Source organism: Sorex fumeus, unplaced genomic scaffold (assembly GCF_029834395.1).
Source record: "Sorex fumeus unplaced genomic scaffold, SorFum_2.1 ptg000028l, whole genome shotgun sequence".
Lineage (NCBI taxonomy): Eukaryota > Metazoa > Chordata > Mammalia > Eulipotyphla > Soricidae > Sorex > Sorex fumeus.
This window is the reverse complement of record NW_026606085.1, coordinates 15,256,309-15,271,542: the sequence shown is the minus strand read 5'-3', so window position 1 is coordinate 15,271,542 and position 15,234 is coordinate 15,256,309. Positions and strand designations below refer to the sequence as shown.

Genomic DNA, 15,234 nt, shown 5'->3' with positions numbered 1-15,234 from the left:
TGGCTGTCTTGTTCTTCTCCAGAAACAGATGAAGTCCAAGTTTGTCCTCCCTCCCCCACCCCCTCCCCCACAGCCCAGACACACAGATGCCCAAGAGCCCGGCACATGGCCAGGATCCAGTAGCTCCAGTATGGGGGTGTGGACTGGGCAGATCTGGGGGCCGGCGGGCACAGAAATTAAGCCGTGCTGTGCATACAGCTGACATCAGTTTGATCCATGGTACAGCATGGTCCTCTGGGTATCACCAGGATTAACCACAAAGCAAAAAGCCAAAGATACCTCCTGAGCACCATTCACCCCAGAAGTCCCCACTCCCTCCCCCAAATCAAATAAAGAGGGCCGGGGCCAGAGACTCTCCAGCAGACCTTAAAGAAGTCAGCTGCTGGGTACTCCAGGGCTTCAAGGACAGCCTTCGGCTAGGACCCCAAACCTCGGCCAAGACCCCCGAGTAGTAGCCCGGCTAAGTCACACAAGGCCGGACTCTTCAGCCCAAGAAGCCATAAACTGTGGAGCAGCTGTGGTACTGGTTTGAGTTGCCAAATACACAGTTGTTTGTAGGCAGCCACAGAAAAGAAACTGAGTGAAAGAAAGAAAGAAAATTTTCCAGGCACCAGGAAGCGAAAATGGCAAGTGGTAGGTGGGAGTCACCTGGTATCTGTAGAGTGAGGCAGGCCGAGGCGCGGGGAGAGGATGGGGTGAGGGGAGGGAGGGCAGACAGCACCAGCTGCGTGGACCTCGGACACAGAGCATCACTGGGGCCTCGCTAGGCATGTCACCTTAGTGCACCCTTACACTGGCTTACGGAGCACTCGAGGGAAGAGAGGGAAGAGCAGGGAAATGCAGAAGGCACAGCCGGGCCTGAGCAGGAAGCAGACTTGAGCCTGTTCATGACGAACATGAACAGGCTCTCACTCCTGCCAAGGTGTCTCGCCCCAAACCACACAACAGTGCCCCTAAATGTTCATGCTGTGTCACACACACATACACAGGTCTCGCCCAAGGTGTGGACCCAGGCCAATTTGACCACTCGAATGCCACAGAGGACACTCAGTGTGTCCTTTGGAAGCAAAAATATATTACTATGAGCCCCATGGTCCCACGATTTCTTTCTTCCTTGGTCTCTGACGCTGCCACTGATGCCTCATGGCTCAGGGACAGCCCCAGACCTCAGGAAGTCCAAGCACAAGCCTGGAGACCGGTGGGGCCGCAGCCACCATGTCTCTGACCCATTTCAGACAGTCTGGACCCTCTGTCCCAGTCTCCTTAGAGAGCACAGGGCACCTGGGGTCATCCCCACCAATATGGCTGAGGACGTTTCTGCTTCTTGAGTTGCTCCAGAAAGGTGAGAAACTCTTCAGGAAATGCTGAAGAAGGTGCAATTATAGCAGAAAGGTGCCGTGGATGCGACAGGGACTAAGGGATAGAACCAAGCGTCTGATTCAAATCTCTTCTGTGAGTCAGCTTCACCATATAACGGGATGGAAGAAGATATTCCCCCGTGCAATCTTGAGAAAACTCGCAAAGCGGATGTGAAGACCCAGCAAGCAGCTCTGATCCCACACAGCACAGTAGACTGGCAGGGCACCTCCATTCGCCAGACAACGCCACCAGCAAGAGTCTGCGCCAAGTCCTGGCGTCCAGCAGACAGAGAAATACTGGTGACAGCCACTCCCACCCCAGACAACCTTCTCAAAATGCCAGGTGGAGGTGGGCAGCACAAGGGGTAGAACGCATGTGGCCATGAGTGCAAAGTCCAGAACTGCGTGCGCCCCTACCGGCACCAGTTGGGATGGCCCTAAGGTACCGGGAGCAAGCTCTATCATGAGTAGCTCCTGTTTTGAAAATTTAGTAATTAAAAGAAATTGTTAAGGCAACTTCTGAGAATTCTACAGCGACTGACTGGCCACTCTATCCCTGCACTGAAAATTTACTCACAAATCACAAATCATCCTGTTAACCGTCGATTGCCTCGAGCAGGCCCCAGTAACGTCTCCTTCATCCTAGCCCTGAGATTATATTCAAGGCTCTTTAGGAGAATGAGACCCATCATTGTTACTGGTATTTGGCATATTGGGGACACCACGGGGAGTTTGCCAGACACTGCCGTGAAAATTTACTAATTTAAAAAAAAATTTTTTGTTAAGGCAACTTCTGAGAATTCTACAGTGACTGACTGGCCACTCTATTCCTGCACTGCTGTCCAGTGGCCACGTGGGGGCACCAGCACACTCCACACCCCCAGGTACGCCAATGTTCATCCGGATCTGCCATGGGGCACTTCAGTCTCAGTGACAGGACAAAAGCGGCCGCTAAGGAAGGCTGACCAAAGGCAGAGATTATCCAACAGCATGCGCCTGCAGCTTGCGGTCAGTTCTTCTGGCCCTCCCTCCCTCCTTCACGTCCAGCCCTGCTCTTGTCTCTTGGCGTCCGACAGCTTGCTTCTCTACTGCTTGCTCGGACGCACAGCCCGGTGTCCCCACTGGGCTCAGACCTGCATCTTCACCTATGCCCCTTCCTGCGAGCTGCACTGCCGCAAAGCCGAGACTCTCTCACAGACCCACAGCCCCTCGGGAGCAGACTCTCATGATTGACAAGACACACTAATGGGACCTGACACGCGACACACGGCAGGATGGACTCCCCTGACGCTGAAAAGATCAAGGAATAACAGTGTCTCGCCCCAAACCACACAACGGTGCCCCCTGAATGCTCACACTTATGTCACACACACATACATAGGTCTCAGCCAGGGTGTGGACCCAGGCCTACTCGACTGCTCGGATGCCACAGCTGACACTCAGCGTGTCCTTGGAAGCAAACATTCCTTTCCTGAGTTTACACAAGTGCCCACATACTTCTGCCACTGGCAACAGAGTTCACACCCAGAGGCCCAGGGACTTGGCCCGAGGGGCCAGCACCCCACAGGTCAGAGCATCTAAGAGGTATGCAAGACAGACTCGAGGCTTGAACTGCTGAGGGTTTCTTTCAGTTTCCCAGGCTGGGAAACGAGAGCATCACCCACCCTTCGAGTGGCAGCCAAGTGGGTTGTGATAACTTCCCTGACCCCTGGGGCTCCCCCATCCCTCTCTTCACTCCTCACACAGTTCCTAAATGAGTTTACAGAGGCTGGAGGCATAGCACAGGGGGAGAGAGCTTATTCTGCAGGTGGCCAACCCCAGTTTGATCCATGGCTCAGCATATGGTCCCCCATGAACCAGCAGGCTCACCCCTGAGCACAGAGCCAGGAAATTCCCAGCTGGGTGTGACCCCAACTTCCCTCCTCCCAAAAAAGGCTTTTTTTTTTTTTACCTCACACACTCACGAAAAATAGGGAGTCCAAATGCAGTTCCCACCGACAGCAACAGAACTGGGGACACAAACTGCTATTTTAAAAATAATGAGTGGCCATTTTTACAACATACAGCCTAAGAGAAGGACCACATGGAGGGCGGGAACCACAGATCCTGGAGGAAAAAAAAAAAAAGGTTCAAAAAAGAGCCGAGATCACCGGCAAGTCCCAAATGGGGTAGGTACCGCATCCCGCATCCCCCAGATGGAGCCCTGGTGACCAGAAGCCGCTACAAGCACAGCTCGAGTATGCGGGAACTAGGACTTTTTCTCAAAACCGCTTGGCCGCTTACACGGCCGCGCGACATCTCTCTATATACAAAGTGATCATTGGGAAGTAAACCACCCAACATTTCTCCCTGAAAATCAGAGTTAAGTTTGGAGCATGGCCACAGCCCCAGAAACACAGGGACTTAATGCAGAACCCAGCAGCTTGGAGCAGAAAAGTGAACGGACTATGTGTTAATCCAGGCCATCATGTCTGCCCAGAGGGGAAAGGGTGTTGCCCCATTCGCCCTCTCTTCTCTGGAAAGAAGGATGGCGGCCGCATGGGAGCCTTGTGAACAGCAGGTATGAGCTGCGGGTGTGGGGGCGACTAAAACCTCATGGGAAGGGGGGCGTTCCGGTCCATCCTTCACGCCCTACCGAGGTCACCAGTTGCCCCCCACGAGCAGCTCCCCAGCACGGCCACAGCCCCAGAAGCACAAGGACTTAATGCAGAACCCAGCAGCCTGGAGCAGAAAAGTGAATGGACTATGCGTTAATCCAGGCCATCATGTCTGCCCAGAGGGGAAAGGGTGTTGTCCCATTCGCCCTCTCTTCTCTGGAAAGAAAGATGGCGGCCACATGGGAGCCTTGTGGACAGCAGGTATGAGCCGGGGGTGTGGGGGCGACTAAAACCTCATGGGAAGGGGGACGTTCTGGTCCGTCCTTCACGCCCTACCGAGGCCACCAGTTGCCCCCCACGAGCGGCTCTCCAGCACGGCCACAGCCCCAGAAGCAGAAGGACTTAATGCAGAACCCAGCAGCTTGGAGCAGAAAAGTGAACGGACTATGCGTTAACCCAGGCCATCAAGTCTGCCGGAGGGGAAAGGGTGTTGCTCCCTTCCGCCCTCCTCCCTCTGGAAAGAAAGATGGCGGCCACATGGGAGCCTTGTGGACAGCAGGTATGAGCCGGGGGTGTGAGGGCGACTAAAACCTCATGGGAAGGGGGGCGTTCCGGTCCATCCTTCACGCCCTACCGAGGTCACCAGTTGCCCCCCACAAGCGGCTCCCCAGCACAGCCACAGCCCCAGAAGCACAAGGACTTAATGCAGAACCCGGCAGCTTGGAGCAGAAAAGTGAAAGGACTATGCGTTAATCCAGGCCATCATGTCTGTCGGGAAAGGGTGTTGCCCCATTCGCCCTCTCTTCTCTGGAAAAAAAGATGGCGGCCGCATGGGAGCCTTGTGGACAGCAGGTATGAGCCGGGGGTGTGGGGGCGACTAAAACCTCATGGGAAGGGGGGCGTTTCGGTCCGCCCTTCACGCCCTACCGAGGCCAACAGTTGCCCCCCACGAGCGGCTCTCCAGCACGGCCATGACTCCAGAACACAGAAACCAATTTCTTAACTATCTGACTTTCAGTAGAAATACTTCCAGGGTCAATAGGTAAAATAGCAGAAATCCAAAACCAACATTTAATTCTTGAACCTAAGCTGTAGAAAGCAAATCACTTCACAATGCTTTTTCAGCATGTCTGATTTGGGGGGGGGTAAACTCTAAATAATAGTGGTGAATCTTTTATTGAAACAATGAATCTAATCAAAGCAGATAGAGTGTTAACTAGAATTCATCTGCCTCACAGGGGCTGGGAGGGGTGGGGGGTGGGGTTTTATTGGGGTTCTTCATGGTAAAAAATAAGTATTGGTAAAGGGAAATGTGTTTGATATTTGCATGACTGAGACCTAAACCTGAAAGCTTTGTAACCTTTCCCACAGTGATTCAATAAATAAATTAATTAATTAATAAAAAAATAAATAAATAAAAATAATGAGTAAGATAATCTTCCTCAAAGACAAAACAAATCTATGACAGGCAATTACTACAAAGTGACCATAAGTAAAATAGGTTCATAAAAATATTTATCAAAAAAAAGAAGCCTGGTGAGATGTATAACCAGCGAGAAGGGGTATGAGCCAGCCGGGAACAGCTGGCTGTAGCCAAGTCCGATGTACAGTGACATCTACTCTGTCAGCACTTGTGAACTGGACCATGTGTTTATGATGCCTTGCCTCACTTCCAAGATTCCAGAAAAGTCGCAGCTGCCCCTCCTTCACAATATACCCTTCCCCCGACCCCCCAGCCACGGAAAAGTCCGGCGCTAGGAGGGACCCAAGGAGCAGCAGCAAGGCCAGGCAAGCAGGAGACTTGGGGAGACTTGGTTCTGCCTCTCCCCGAAGAGCTGCTTGCAGGGTCTCTCTGGTCATTCGGTGCTGACCGCAGGCCTGAGGGGGCTCTTCCATCCTGTATCAGATCACCTGAAAGGGCCCCGAACACACAGGTGCCAGGACCCAGGTGTAACGTTCTGCAGGTGGGTAGGTGCGCCAACGAGCAATGTCCGATGTCTGGGAGAGCTGGCCTGTCCAGGCTCACACTCGTCCCGCAGTCACCCTGACACCCAGGCAAAAGTGCCAGATGATTAAGGGACATGTTGGGGGAAAAGGTGCACCCACCCAGGGCAGGGGGGTGCGGGGTATTGCACGGAGCCACTCCAGGGGCAGGGGAGACAACTCAGGTCAGGGGTGCAGGGAATGGACATTCTCCCACGGAGGTGCTCAAAGAATGAATTTATAGACATTCTTAATTTCTACGGAGAAAACTGGAGACATGTCCAAAGTCTTAGAAGGCCTGCAATTTAACCCTGCATTTTCATTTCTGGGTCAATTTATGTATGAAACTTAGTAAGCACAAATGCAATGACATAACAACAAGGAAATTAAATGAGCCATTGCTTATAAAGGCAAAATGTTTAAAGCAACCCAAGTACCAGCTACAAAAGACCAGTTACACAAATAACCACATACTCACATTTCAGAATATTGTCCAAGTCACTATAAATTGTGCTGAAAATGTTCATCAGTATGAAAAAATTTCAAAACAAGGGTCCATGGTCCATCGGTACAGAGGGCAAGGTACTTGCCTTGCACACTGCCCAGGTTCAATCCCTGCACCCCATAAGGTCCCCTGAGTCTGCCAGGAGTGACCTCTGAGCACAGAGCCAAGAGTAAGCCCTGAGCACTGCCAGGTGTGCTAATGTACTTCCACCACCCCCCCCCAAAAAAAATTCATAAGTCATTAACAGAAAAAGCAACTAATGATACAAAGCCACACTGTGGATCCCATTTCAAAACTACATCGTTGAAAAGTCTACTTCTACATTGTGGAATTAGAATTCCTTTCGACTGTAAAAGAAAATCACATTTCTTCAATGCACACAGTTAATTCTTTTAATTGTGTGTGTATTTATTTGTATTATGGCAGCAGGATCACAGTCAGCTGGGCTGCCAGGACACAAGAGATTCGAACTCATGACCGCGTACTTCCAAGGTGACAGATCCACTAAGCCAGGGCACTACTCCCCCAAGCCACATATGATGATCACTAAGTAAGGAAACAGATCAGCTATTTGTTAACTGTTCTAAAAGAACACACTATCACCTCAGTGAATCAAGATGAATTAAGTCTCGTCCAAGCTGACAGGGGAGGACGAGGGCTGAGACGGCGTCAGGAGAGAGGCAGCAGCACACCCCGCCCCGTGCTCCTGAGCTCCTCTTCCCCTCCACACGTACCTGGACAAATCCGAACGGGAAGAAACGCTGCGTCTGGCCCTGGGAGCCCTGGTGGAAGGTTTGGCGCCAGTCGTCAATGAGCTCAGGGAAGGTGCAATTGTACAGGTCCCTGTTAAGATCCATATTGGCCTCCCCTAAAAGCAAACCCCACACTGGAGCCTGGGCTGAAGGATCTGAGGGAGACCCCAAAAGAGTACAAATTCTCCCCTCTCCATGCATGCCCTTGGTAGCAGGCCTTCCCGCAGGCTCGGAAGGGAGGGACACCGGGAATTTAACCTCATGACCTCGTACTGGAAAGCACCCCGTGCTGAGTGATGCTTCTTGGCAGACCCCAGAGCTCCGGTGGACAAGGAGACAGGCCCCAGCAGCCACGTGCAGGAGATGTCAGGCCAGCAAACCTGAGGCCCCCGAGGCAACCCCCCCGGGAAACCACTCCACGCCCACAGAGCCAGGAACTGCCCATGCTGCTGCCACATGCAGTCATCGGGCCTAGGGGCTGCGTCACGTGGCAGGAGCTAAAATGGTGGAGAAACGGTGTGGCAGAACACTCACCCTGGTACCAGATCACCCCTTTCAGGGTCATATTCTGCAGAGGATGGATCATGGCGTTCCAGAGAACAGAATGGTCGCAGGGGCCCGTGGCCAGGGCAGGGGTGTGGCCGCCCACCCTGAAACAAGAAGACACGCCATGAAGCTGGAGCAGCCGCTCTCCGCCTTCCACACTGGCAACTTGGGGTGGCCTGGAGCCCCCTTTTCCCCTTGAGAATGGGGAAGCCCATGACTCACTAAGACTCTTCCCTGGGTGAGGGTAGCAGCCACTCCTGGGAGTGCGCAAGAACCAGACACAGCGTCTGTTCTGGGGCCCTCTCGAGGGCAATCAATGTCCCAGACAAGGGCTGGAGCGATAGCACAGTGAGTAGGGCGTTTGCCTTGCACACAGACGACCCAGGTTCAATTCCCAGCATCCCATATGGTCCCCCAAGCACCCCAGGAGTAATTCCTGAGTGCATGAGCAGGCGTAACCCCTGTGTATCACTGGGTGACCCAAAAAGGAAAAAAAAAAGAAGAAGAAGAAGAAGAAATGACCCAGACAGCCCCATCATCCCTTGCAGACTTCTTGCTTTTCCAAGCAGTACCAGGAGCATTTCCCAAGACTTCAAGCACTGCATGGGCCTGACCAATTAATTCCCGAAGACAAATTCCCAGAAATAATAAAATTTTGACCCAAAGCTGGGTATCTGAGCTCATGAGCACTCAAGAGCAGGGACTACTTAGGCTCAGAGCATTTCTACCCTTCCATGGAACATACTCACATGAGTGCTCTATGCGAACTATGCCCAGGGCCCCGGCCCTCAGTAATTTCCTCCCGTGTCCCCGAGATCCAGGAAGCCTGGTTTTCGAGCCCTCCCCCTCAGTGATAGACCACTATCTCTTCTTCCCTCCCCACAGGGCAGTACTTGACTCAGCTGACCCGAGAGCTGGAGTCCTTCCTCTCCCGACAGGCCTTCCCAGAATCCCCCAGACCATGGATACCAAGGCAGTGCTCATATCTGTGTTACAATGAATAAAAACAAAACACAAACACTGTCCTCCCGTTGTTCATCAATTTGCTCGAGCGGGCGCAGTAATGTCTCCATTTTGAGACTTGTTGTTACTGTGTCTGGCATATCAAATATGTCACGGGGAGCTTGCCAGGCTTTGCCGTGCGGGCGAGATACTCTCGGTAGCTTGCCGGGCTCTCCAAGAGGGGCAGAGGAATCGAACCTGGCTTGGCCGGGCTGGCTGCATGCAAGGCAAACGCCCTACCGCTGTGCTATCGGCTGTTACAATGAATAATCAGGATTTTATTAACTAGCCTTCTTTCTTCTTCCCCCACCCCAAAAGCACTCTCCCGGCCCAGCTTTTCCTAACTGTGTCTTCATGATCATTTTCCTAACATGCTTCTTTGATGACAGGTATATCTGCTCTCCCAGTGAAGGCAGTTTACTTGGTGGGCAATATTGCAGTGTGGAAGTCATTGTCTGGTGCCTCTGACAAAGTTACTAACCCACTCTGACACTTAGTACCAGACCAGGGATAAAGCAACTAAGTTATCTCTACTTCAAAAGATTGACCTATGGGGCTGGAGCAATAGCACAGCCTTGCACGCAGCCAACATGGCCGACACAGGTTCGATTCCCAGCATCCCATATGGTCCCCCAAGCACTGCCAGGAGCAATTCCTGAGTGCATGAGCCAGGAGTAACACCTGAGCATTGCTGGGTGTGACCCAAAAAGCAAAAAAAAAAAAAAAAAAAGATTGACCTATGTTATAAACTAATGTATACTGAAATGTGTCCAGTAAATATTATTGATAACTAAAAAACAAGACCCCAATTCCTTCCTGAGAGTTTCAGATGCTGTCTAGATGACAGGAAAAGAAACACCTTACATGTCAGTAAACCCAGTCACCAACATCTGACACACTGGGACCCTTGGAGCAGACCACAACCCCTCTCACACAGATGACTGGGCCCTTTCTCCCACACCCTCAGAGACGACCACATCCCCTCTCACACAGCTGCCCAGGGCCTTTCTCCCAGACCCACTGAGGAGACCACATCCCCTCTCACAGAGATGCCTGGGGCCTTTCTCCCTGACTGGTGTTTGCTCACCGTCCTTGCTGAGGGACGCCACAGGCTTTCAGGGACCGTGCCGATGACCAGGCTTCAATGGGGGTTCCGCCCCAGGAGGAGGCGATGAGCCCGATGGGGTACCCCAGGGTGTCGTACAGGTAGCGCCCAAAGAGCCAGCATACAGCCGACATGTAAGTGAAATTGCCGTGGCCCAGGTTTTCTGTTCCAACAAACAGAGAACAAAAGTCAGCGAATCACTGGCTGGACACAAGCGGGGCTGGCAGAGGGGTCCAGTTGAGAGAAGGGGTACGGGTCATCCTGGGAAGGCCACCAGCTCGATGTGTGAGAGGCAGGCCAGGAGGCTTCTCCAGCCCAGTTTCTGAGAGCCAGGAACACTAGTGCTCCTCCTTACACAGAGTGCAGGAAGCCAGGGGCCCCCCTCACCCAACCCTCTCCTTGACGCAGGCCTCCCCCTCTCCCCCTCCCCCCACCCCCCACACACTGAGTGGATGTGAAACAGGAAAACGGGATGTGTTCGCGACCAACGTGGTAGCTGCAGTGATGAGAACAAGGATAGGAAGGCCAGAGGGAAAAGCCACAGAAGGAAGCCAAGCACAGTCTCCATGTCAGGGGTGGGGGGGTGGGGGGGTGGGCCCGGCACCTGGCCACGAGCAGGGGGCAGAGTCCACGGTAGAAGAGATCAAGAGAGCAGCGACATGCACGGCCGAGGCCTCACCTCCACGGAGGAAAGGCCACTTCACCGCCAACACCAGCAGGGGGCCGAGAAACATCAGACTCCGCCCATGCTAGCAGCCGGCAGGGTGACAGTTTCCAGGCCAGAAGTCAGATCAACTTCATGTCACTTACAAGTGACGGAGCCTCTGCTCATGGGAGAAGGCAAATATTCAGCTGAATAACCTACGTGGTCCAACACATGCCTGAGAGGTGACAGAGAAGTCGGGGTCGGCGGGGGCGGGGAGGGGGGGATGAAGACAGCTGCTCCCTGTAACAGGAGTCGGGGAATGAAGACCAGTCTGTCCTCTGCCACAGGAGTCGGGGGATGAAGACTGGCCCACACTGTGCAGCGCCAAGTGTCCCGCCCTCGAGTGCCAGCTCTCCAGGACAGGTGCAAAGACAAGCTCTTACCTCAGCCAGCGGATGTCTGGGACTGGAGGGAGCCTGTAGTGGCAGATGCTGGAGCTTCACTGATGTAAAGGGTAGGTGCAGGGGCCGGATGAGTAAGGGGGAAGCCTCAAGGGCCAGGGAGGAGTTCAATGGAGGTGCCGGCATTCCCGGCAGAAGAAACCAGAGAAGGCGCAAAATAGGAAATATTCCGCAACTAAGACGACAAAAGGAGAATAGTGGAAATTCAGACTGGAGGGCGGGGGTGGGGGTGACTTCCCATCTTGGAATAAATGGTAAGCCCCTTAAAAATGTTTGAGAGGGGCTGGAGCAATAGCATAGCAGGTAGGGCGTTTGCCTTGCACACGGCCGACCCAGGTTCGATTCCCAGCATCCCATATGGTCCCCCGAGCACCGCCAGGAGTGATTCCTGAGTGCAAAGCCAGGAGTAACCCCTGAGCATCACCAGGTGTGACCCAAAAAGCAATAAATAAATAAATAAATAAAACGTTTGAGAGATGGGGCTGGAGTGATAGTACAGCGGGTAAGCCATCTGCCTTACACACGGCCCATCCGGGTTCCATCCCCTGCATCTCATATGGTCCCCCAAGCACTGCCAGGAGTGATTCCTGAGTGCTGTGCCAGGAGGAACCCCTAAGCACTGTTGGGTGTGGCCCCCCAACCAAAAAAGAATAAAACAAAACAAAAAACAGTATCACCACATACTAGGGTTGAATACAAAATCACTCAAATCCTGGGTTGTCTGAACTGACCTTTGAGAATGCAGGAGCAACGAAGTTTACCAAGGAAAGCATGGAAAGCACGTTTATCAAGGTAGAAACAAACACAATAAGAAAAACCACAAGGTGGGAGGAGGGGGTGGAAGAAAGTAAAGACAGGGGAAGCAGATAACCTAGGGAAAGCAGGAGCACCAGGGCTAAGGGCAGTGGGCAATGACCAGAAGCTGCGGTCAGCTGTGTAGAGCTAAAGAGTGTTCCAGAAGCTATATCCAGCCACATCAAGCTACCACATCTGAAGGGCAGCATTAAGACAAAAGTGTTGCCTTGATGGAAGCATGTTGTTGAGGGGGAAGCAGCAGTCAGATTAGAAACGGCTGGGGAGAAAAGACAGGGAGGCCAGAGAGAGAATCCAAAGAGGCTCCGGGCAAGAGGGCAGCATCCTGAGGAAGGGTGACGGTTCAGTTTCTCTTGGAAGGTTCTGTCCAAGAACAGGACCTGGTCACCACGGTGTCCCTGGGCCCAGCACAGAGCCTGACACAGAGGAGCCACAAAACCCAACGGCCACCAGAAGGCCAGCAGGGTCCAGGAGCAGATCCCACAGCTCCAAGAAAGGAAGAGCTGAAGTGCCCAGGTGACACCAGCTGGTGGTGTCCAGACAGAGAACAAAGGAAGGAAGAGTACAGCCAGGCAGCCCCGGAGGACAGAGCTGGCAGAGCACGCTGTCTGGGTGGCCGCCAAGGGCTCAGAGAACCTGAGGGGACCGTCTCCTACTCGGAGCAAGGGGGAAAAGATCCACGGACAGAAACCACTGGCATGGTCACCAACAGGAATGGAGTTCAGGAAGGGAAGGCAAGGAGGGGTGAATATCTGTTTATCTGTAATAAACAGATCAGAAGCAAACTCAGGATGAGAGTGCGCTCAGGAGATGGAGCCAGCAACCCTTACCCGAAGTGGGCTTGGACCACCACAAGTCAACCCGGAGGAGATCCTGCAGTTCCTCCCAGGCCTGGACCGGCGCCACGGAGAAGATGCGCACAGATCCATAAGCAGCAGTGCTGGACAGCTCCTCCGTGGCATTGAATATCTGGGGGAAGAAACGGGAATGTCACTCCACACCCCAATACAAGAGGCGCTCGATTCCCCTCCTGCCGGGCCAACACATCTGAGCCTCTGGGCACCTCCTGAGCCATCTGCCCACCAGGAGCAAACATGACACCAAGGGTGACCGGTCACTTCATCCACCCTGAGCCTCAGACAGTGATGGATCATGTCTCCCAAAAAAGGGGGATCCGCTGGAATCTGAGATCTCACAGAGCAGGCCTGTATTAGGGAGAAAAGTCATGGCGAGTGCGAGTTAGGGAAAAGGCGACTGCCCAGTGATCAGACTGCTCTGAGACCTTAACCCAAAAAATACGTTTCTGCTCAGGAAAAGGGTGTCTGGTAACACGGAGCCAAAAACTGGCTGTGAGGTTGTAGCTGTGCCCCACAGCAGGTCAGAGTAGTGTGTTCCAATGACGAGCACCTGGGAAACGGCTGTCAAACAGACTGCAATCTCCTGCCAGACGCTAGCTGATCTTCCTGGTCCCCATTATGGAGGCTCCTAACAGCCTTAGGGAGTCAGACAAAGAAGGGATCGCTCCAAGGACACAATCATTAGTCACCACCAAGTACGGCAGGAGCAGCTGGAGGCTTTCTGGACACGACAGTGTGGGTCATTCCCAACCTTCCCTCTGAGCGCCAAGCCGCCAGGACACCTGAGTGTGAGCTGCTTTAAAACTGACGGTTTAGGATATTCTCTTTCAGTTTATTTAAAAAAAAAAAAAAAGCTGCGCGTTCCATCTACGGCTTTGCTTTCCAATCAGAGTCTTTGTTTTCCCTTGCTTTCTCTTTAGCCCCCTGGGCTACACTGGTTTTCTCAGAACAAAGGGCTAAGGGGAAGCATCAGGACGCTCGGATATCACTGGCCTCGGGGAACAGGCGCTCCAGCTGGGGCAGGCAGCCTCCGCCAGGACCAGGAGGCAGGGACGCCTCCCGCTCATTGGCCACCGGCCACGGCCATGGAGTGCGCATCTGCTTCGTGTTCCCTCCCACCCACCAAGGAGAATGCAGCTGGGCCTCCAGCCCCAGTGGAGGACAAGGGACGAGGAGAATGCGGCTGGGCCTCCAGCCCCTAAGTAGGAGAAGGGGTGCAACAGAGCATTCCCTTGAAATATGCTGCCTTTCGGAGGGTAGGGGGCACCAAACAGACAACCAGATGCAAAGGACCTAGGTGCTTGAGGTCCAAGGGGAAGTCGCCACAGCTTGCAAAGCTGCTTCAGGCAGGGGAGGGGGATGCCTCCGGGAAGGGCAGAAATTACAAAGGGTCTCCTGGAAATGCCCAAGGAAACCCAGACCTGTGTGTCCAGGACCCGACCTGGCAAGGCAAATGGAAAACCCGCATCGGAGAGCACGAAGAGGCGAGGGCGCCAGGCAGGGAGATGGTTTCTCAGCTCTAAGTACCTGGGGAAAGTTGGCCCCCTTGAAATTCCGTTCGACACCAAGCACGAGGGATGGTGTGCTGCTTCCATGGAAACTGGATGAAACTGCTTTCATGCTCCCACCCACACTGGCTTCCGCAGCGACAGAGAGAAGCCAGTGGGGAGGCAGTCTGGGTGAATGTGCCCCCTCGCCTCTGAGCCTGTTGTCCATGCCAGGCCACCAGCGGCGGGGGGACTGGAATCCTCCAGGGCCCTTACCCACACAGAACTGGATCCCAAACACTGGCTGGCAAGGGCTGGTTTGAAACTCACACTTGCCTACTGTTTCCAAACAACCCTGAAAGTCTCGAGTGTTCACCAAAGGGGGGAGGGAGGGCAAAGGGGGGACATACTTGCTGTACCTGCCCATACCAACAAAGGGGACCCTGCCTTGCTGTCACCGGGCCTTTCTGATGGAAGCTTTTCCCTGGGGATACTGGTAGCAAACTCTGGAATAAAGAGATTCCAGGAAGATTTTCATTTAAATGACACTTGGTTTGCCCAGCTGATGAGAGGGGGTGCCTCACTCCATCTGCTGAGATCAAATTTCATCTCATCAAACACCTCAGTGTAATTATTTTCCTACCAACTATTTAAATGAGGATGTAAATGAATCCGAAGGTATTTGAAGTCATTAGGGCCTAGGGCCGCCGAGCGGTGGCTGGGAGTGAGGACCATGGCCTCTCGGGGGACTGGCCGCGCCCCAGCAAAGCAGCTGTCCGCCGCTGTTCATTTGATAACCTTTATTCCACATTTTTGAATTAATGAAGAAGCAGCCAGAATCCATTTCCCCTGAGAATCGTGGCTGGGGGAGGGAGGGGACTTTATGGGGAAGCCAGTCACACATGTGAGTGGGTGAGTGGATGTGAGTGTGTGTATGTGTGTTATTTCTGTGTACACACGCATGTGCAAGGCCCCTAAAGAACACAGGGCAACATAAGAGAATGTGGATTTTGTCACTTCACCTTCGACTACAGCATCACACACAAGTTTGAAAGGTGGAGTGAGAGCCAGAAATAAGCCAAGCTCCTGTGACTCTCGCTGTGACGTGGTACCAAGCCGGCT

General features: G+C 53.2%; 1 protein-coding gene across 1 annotated transcript in view; it reads right to left on the bottom strand.

Annotated features, from left to right (window-relative positions):
- The window catches only part of SIAE (sialic acid acetylesterase), a 45,691-nt gene that overhangs the window by 3,036 nt on the left and 27,421 nt on the right, over positions 1-15,234 (bottom strand). The window contains exons 4-7 of the mRNA XM_056114822.1: positions 12,599-12,737; positions 9,831-10,011; positions 7,730-7,845; positions 7,178-7,311 (exon numbers count right to left, since the gene is read on the bottom strand). Of these exons, the coding sequence (XP_055970797.1) occupies positions 7,178-7,311; positions 7,730-7,845; positions 9,831-10,011; positions 12,599-12,737 (570 nt within the window). The remainder of the gene's footprint in view (positions 1-7,177; positions 7,312-7,729; positions 7,846-9,830; positions 10,012-12,598; positions 12,738-15,234) is intronic.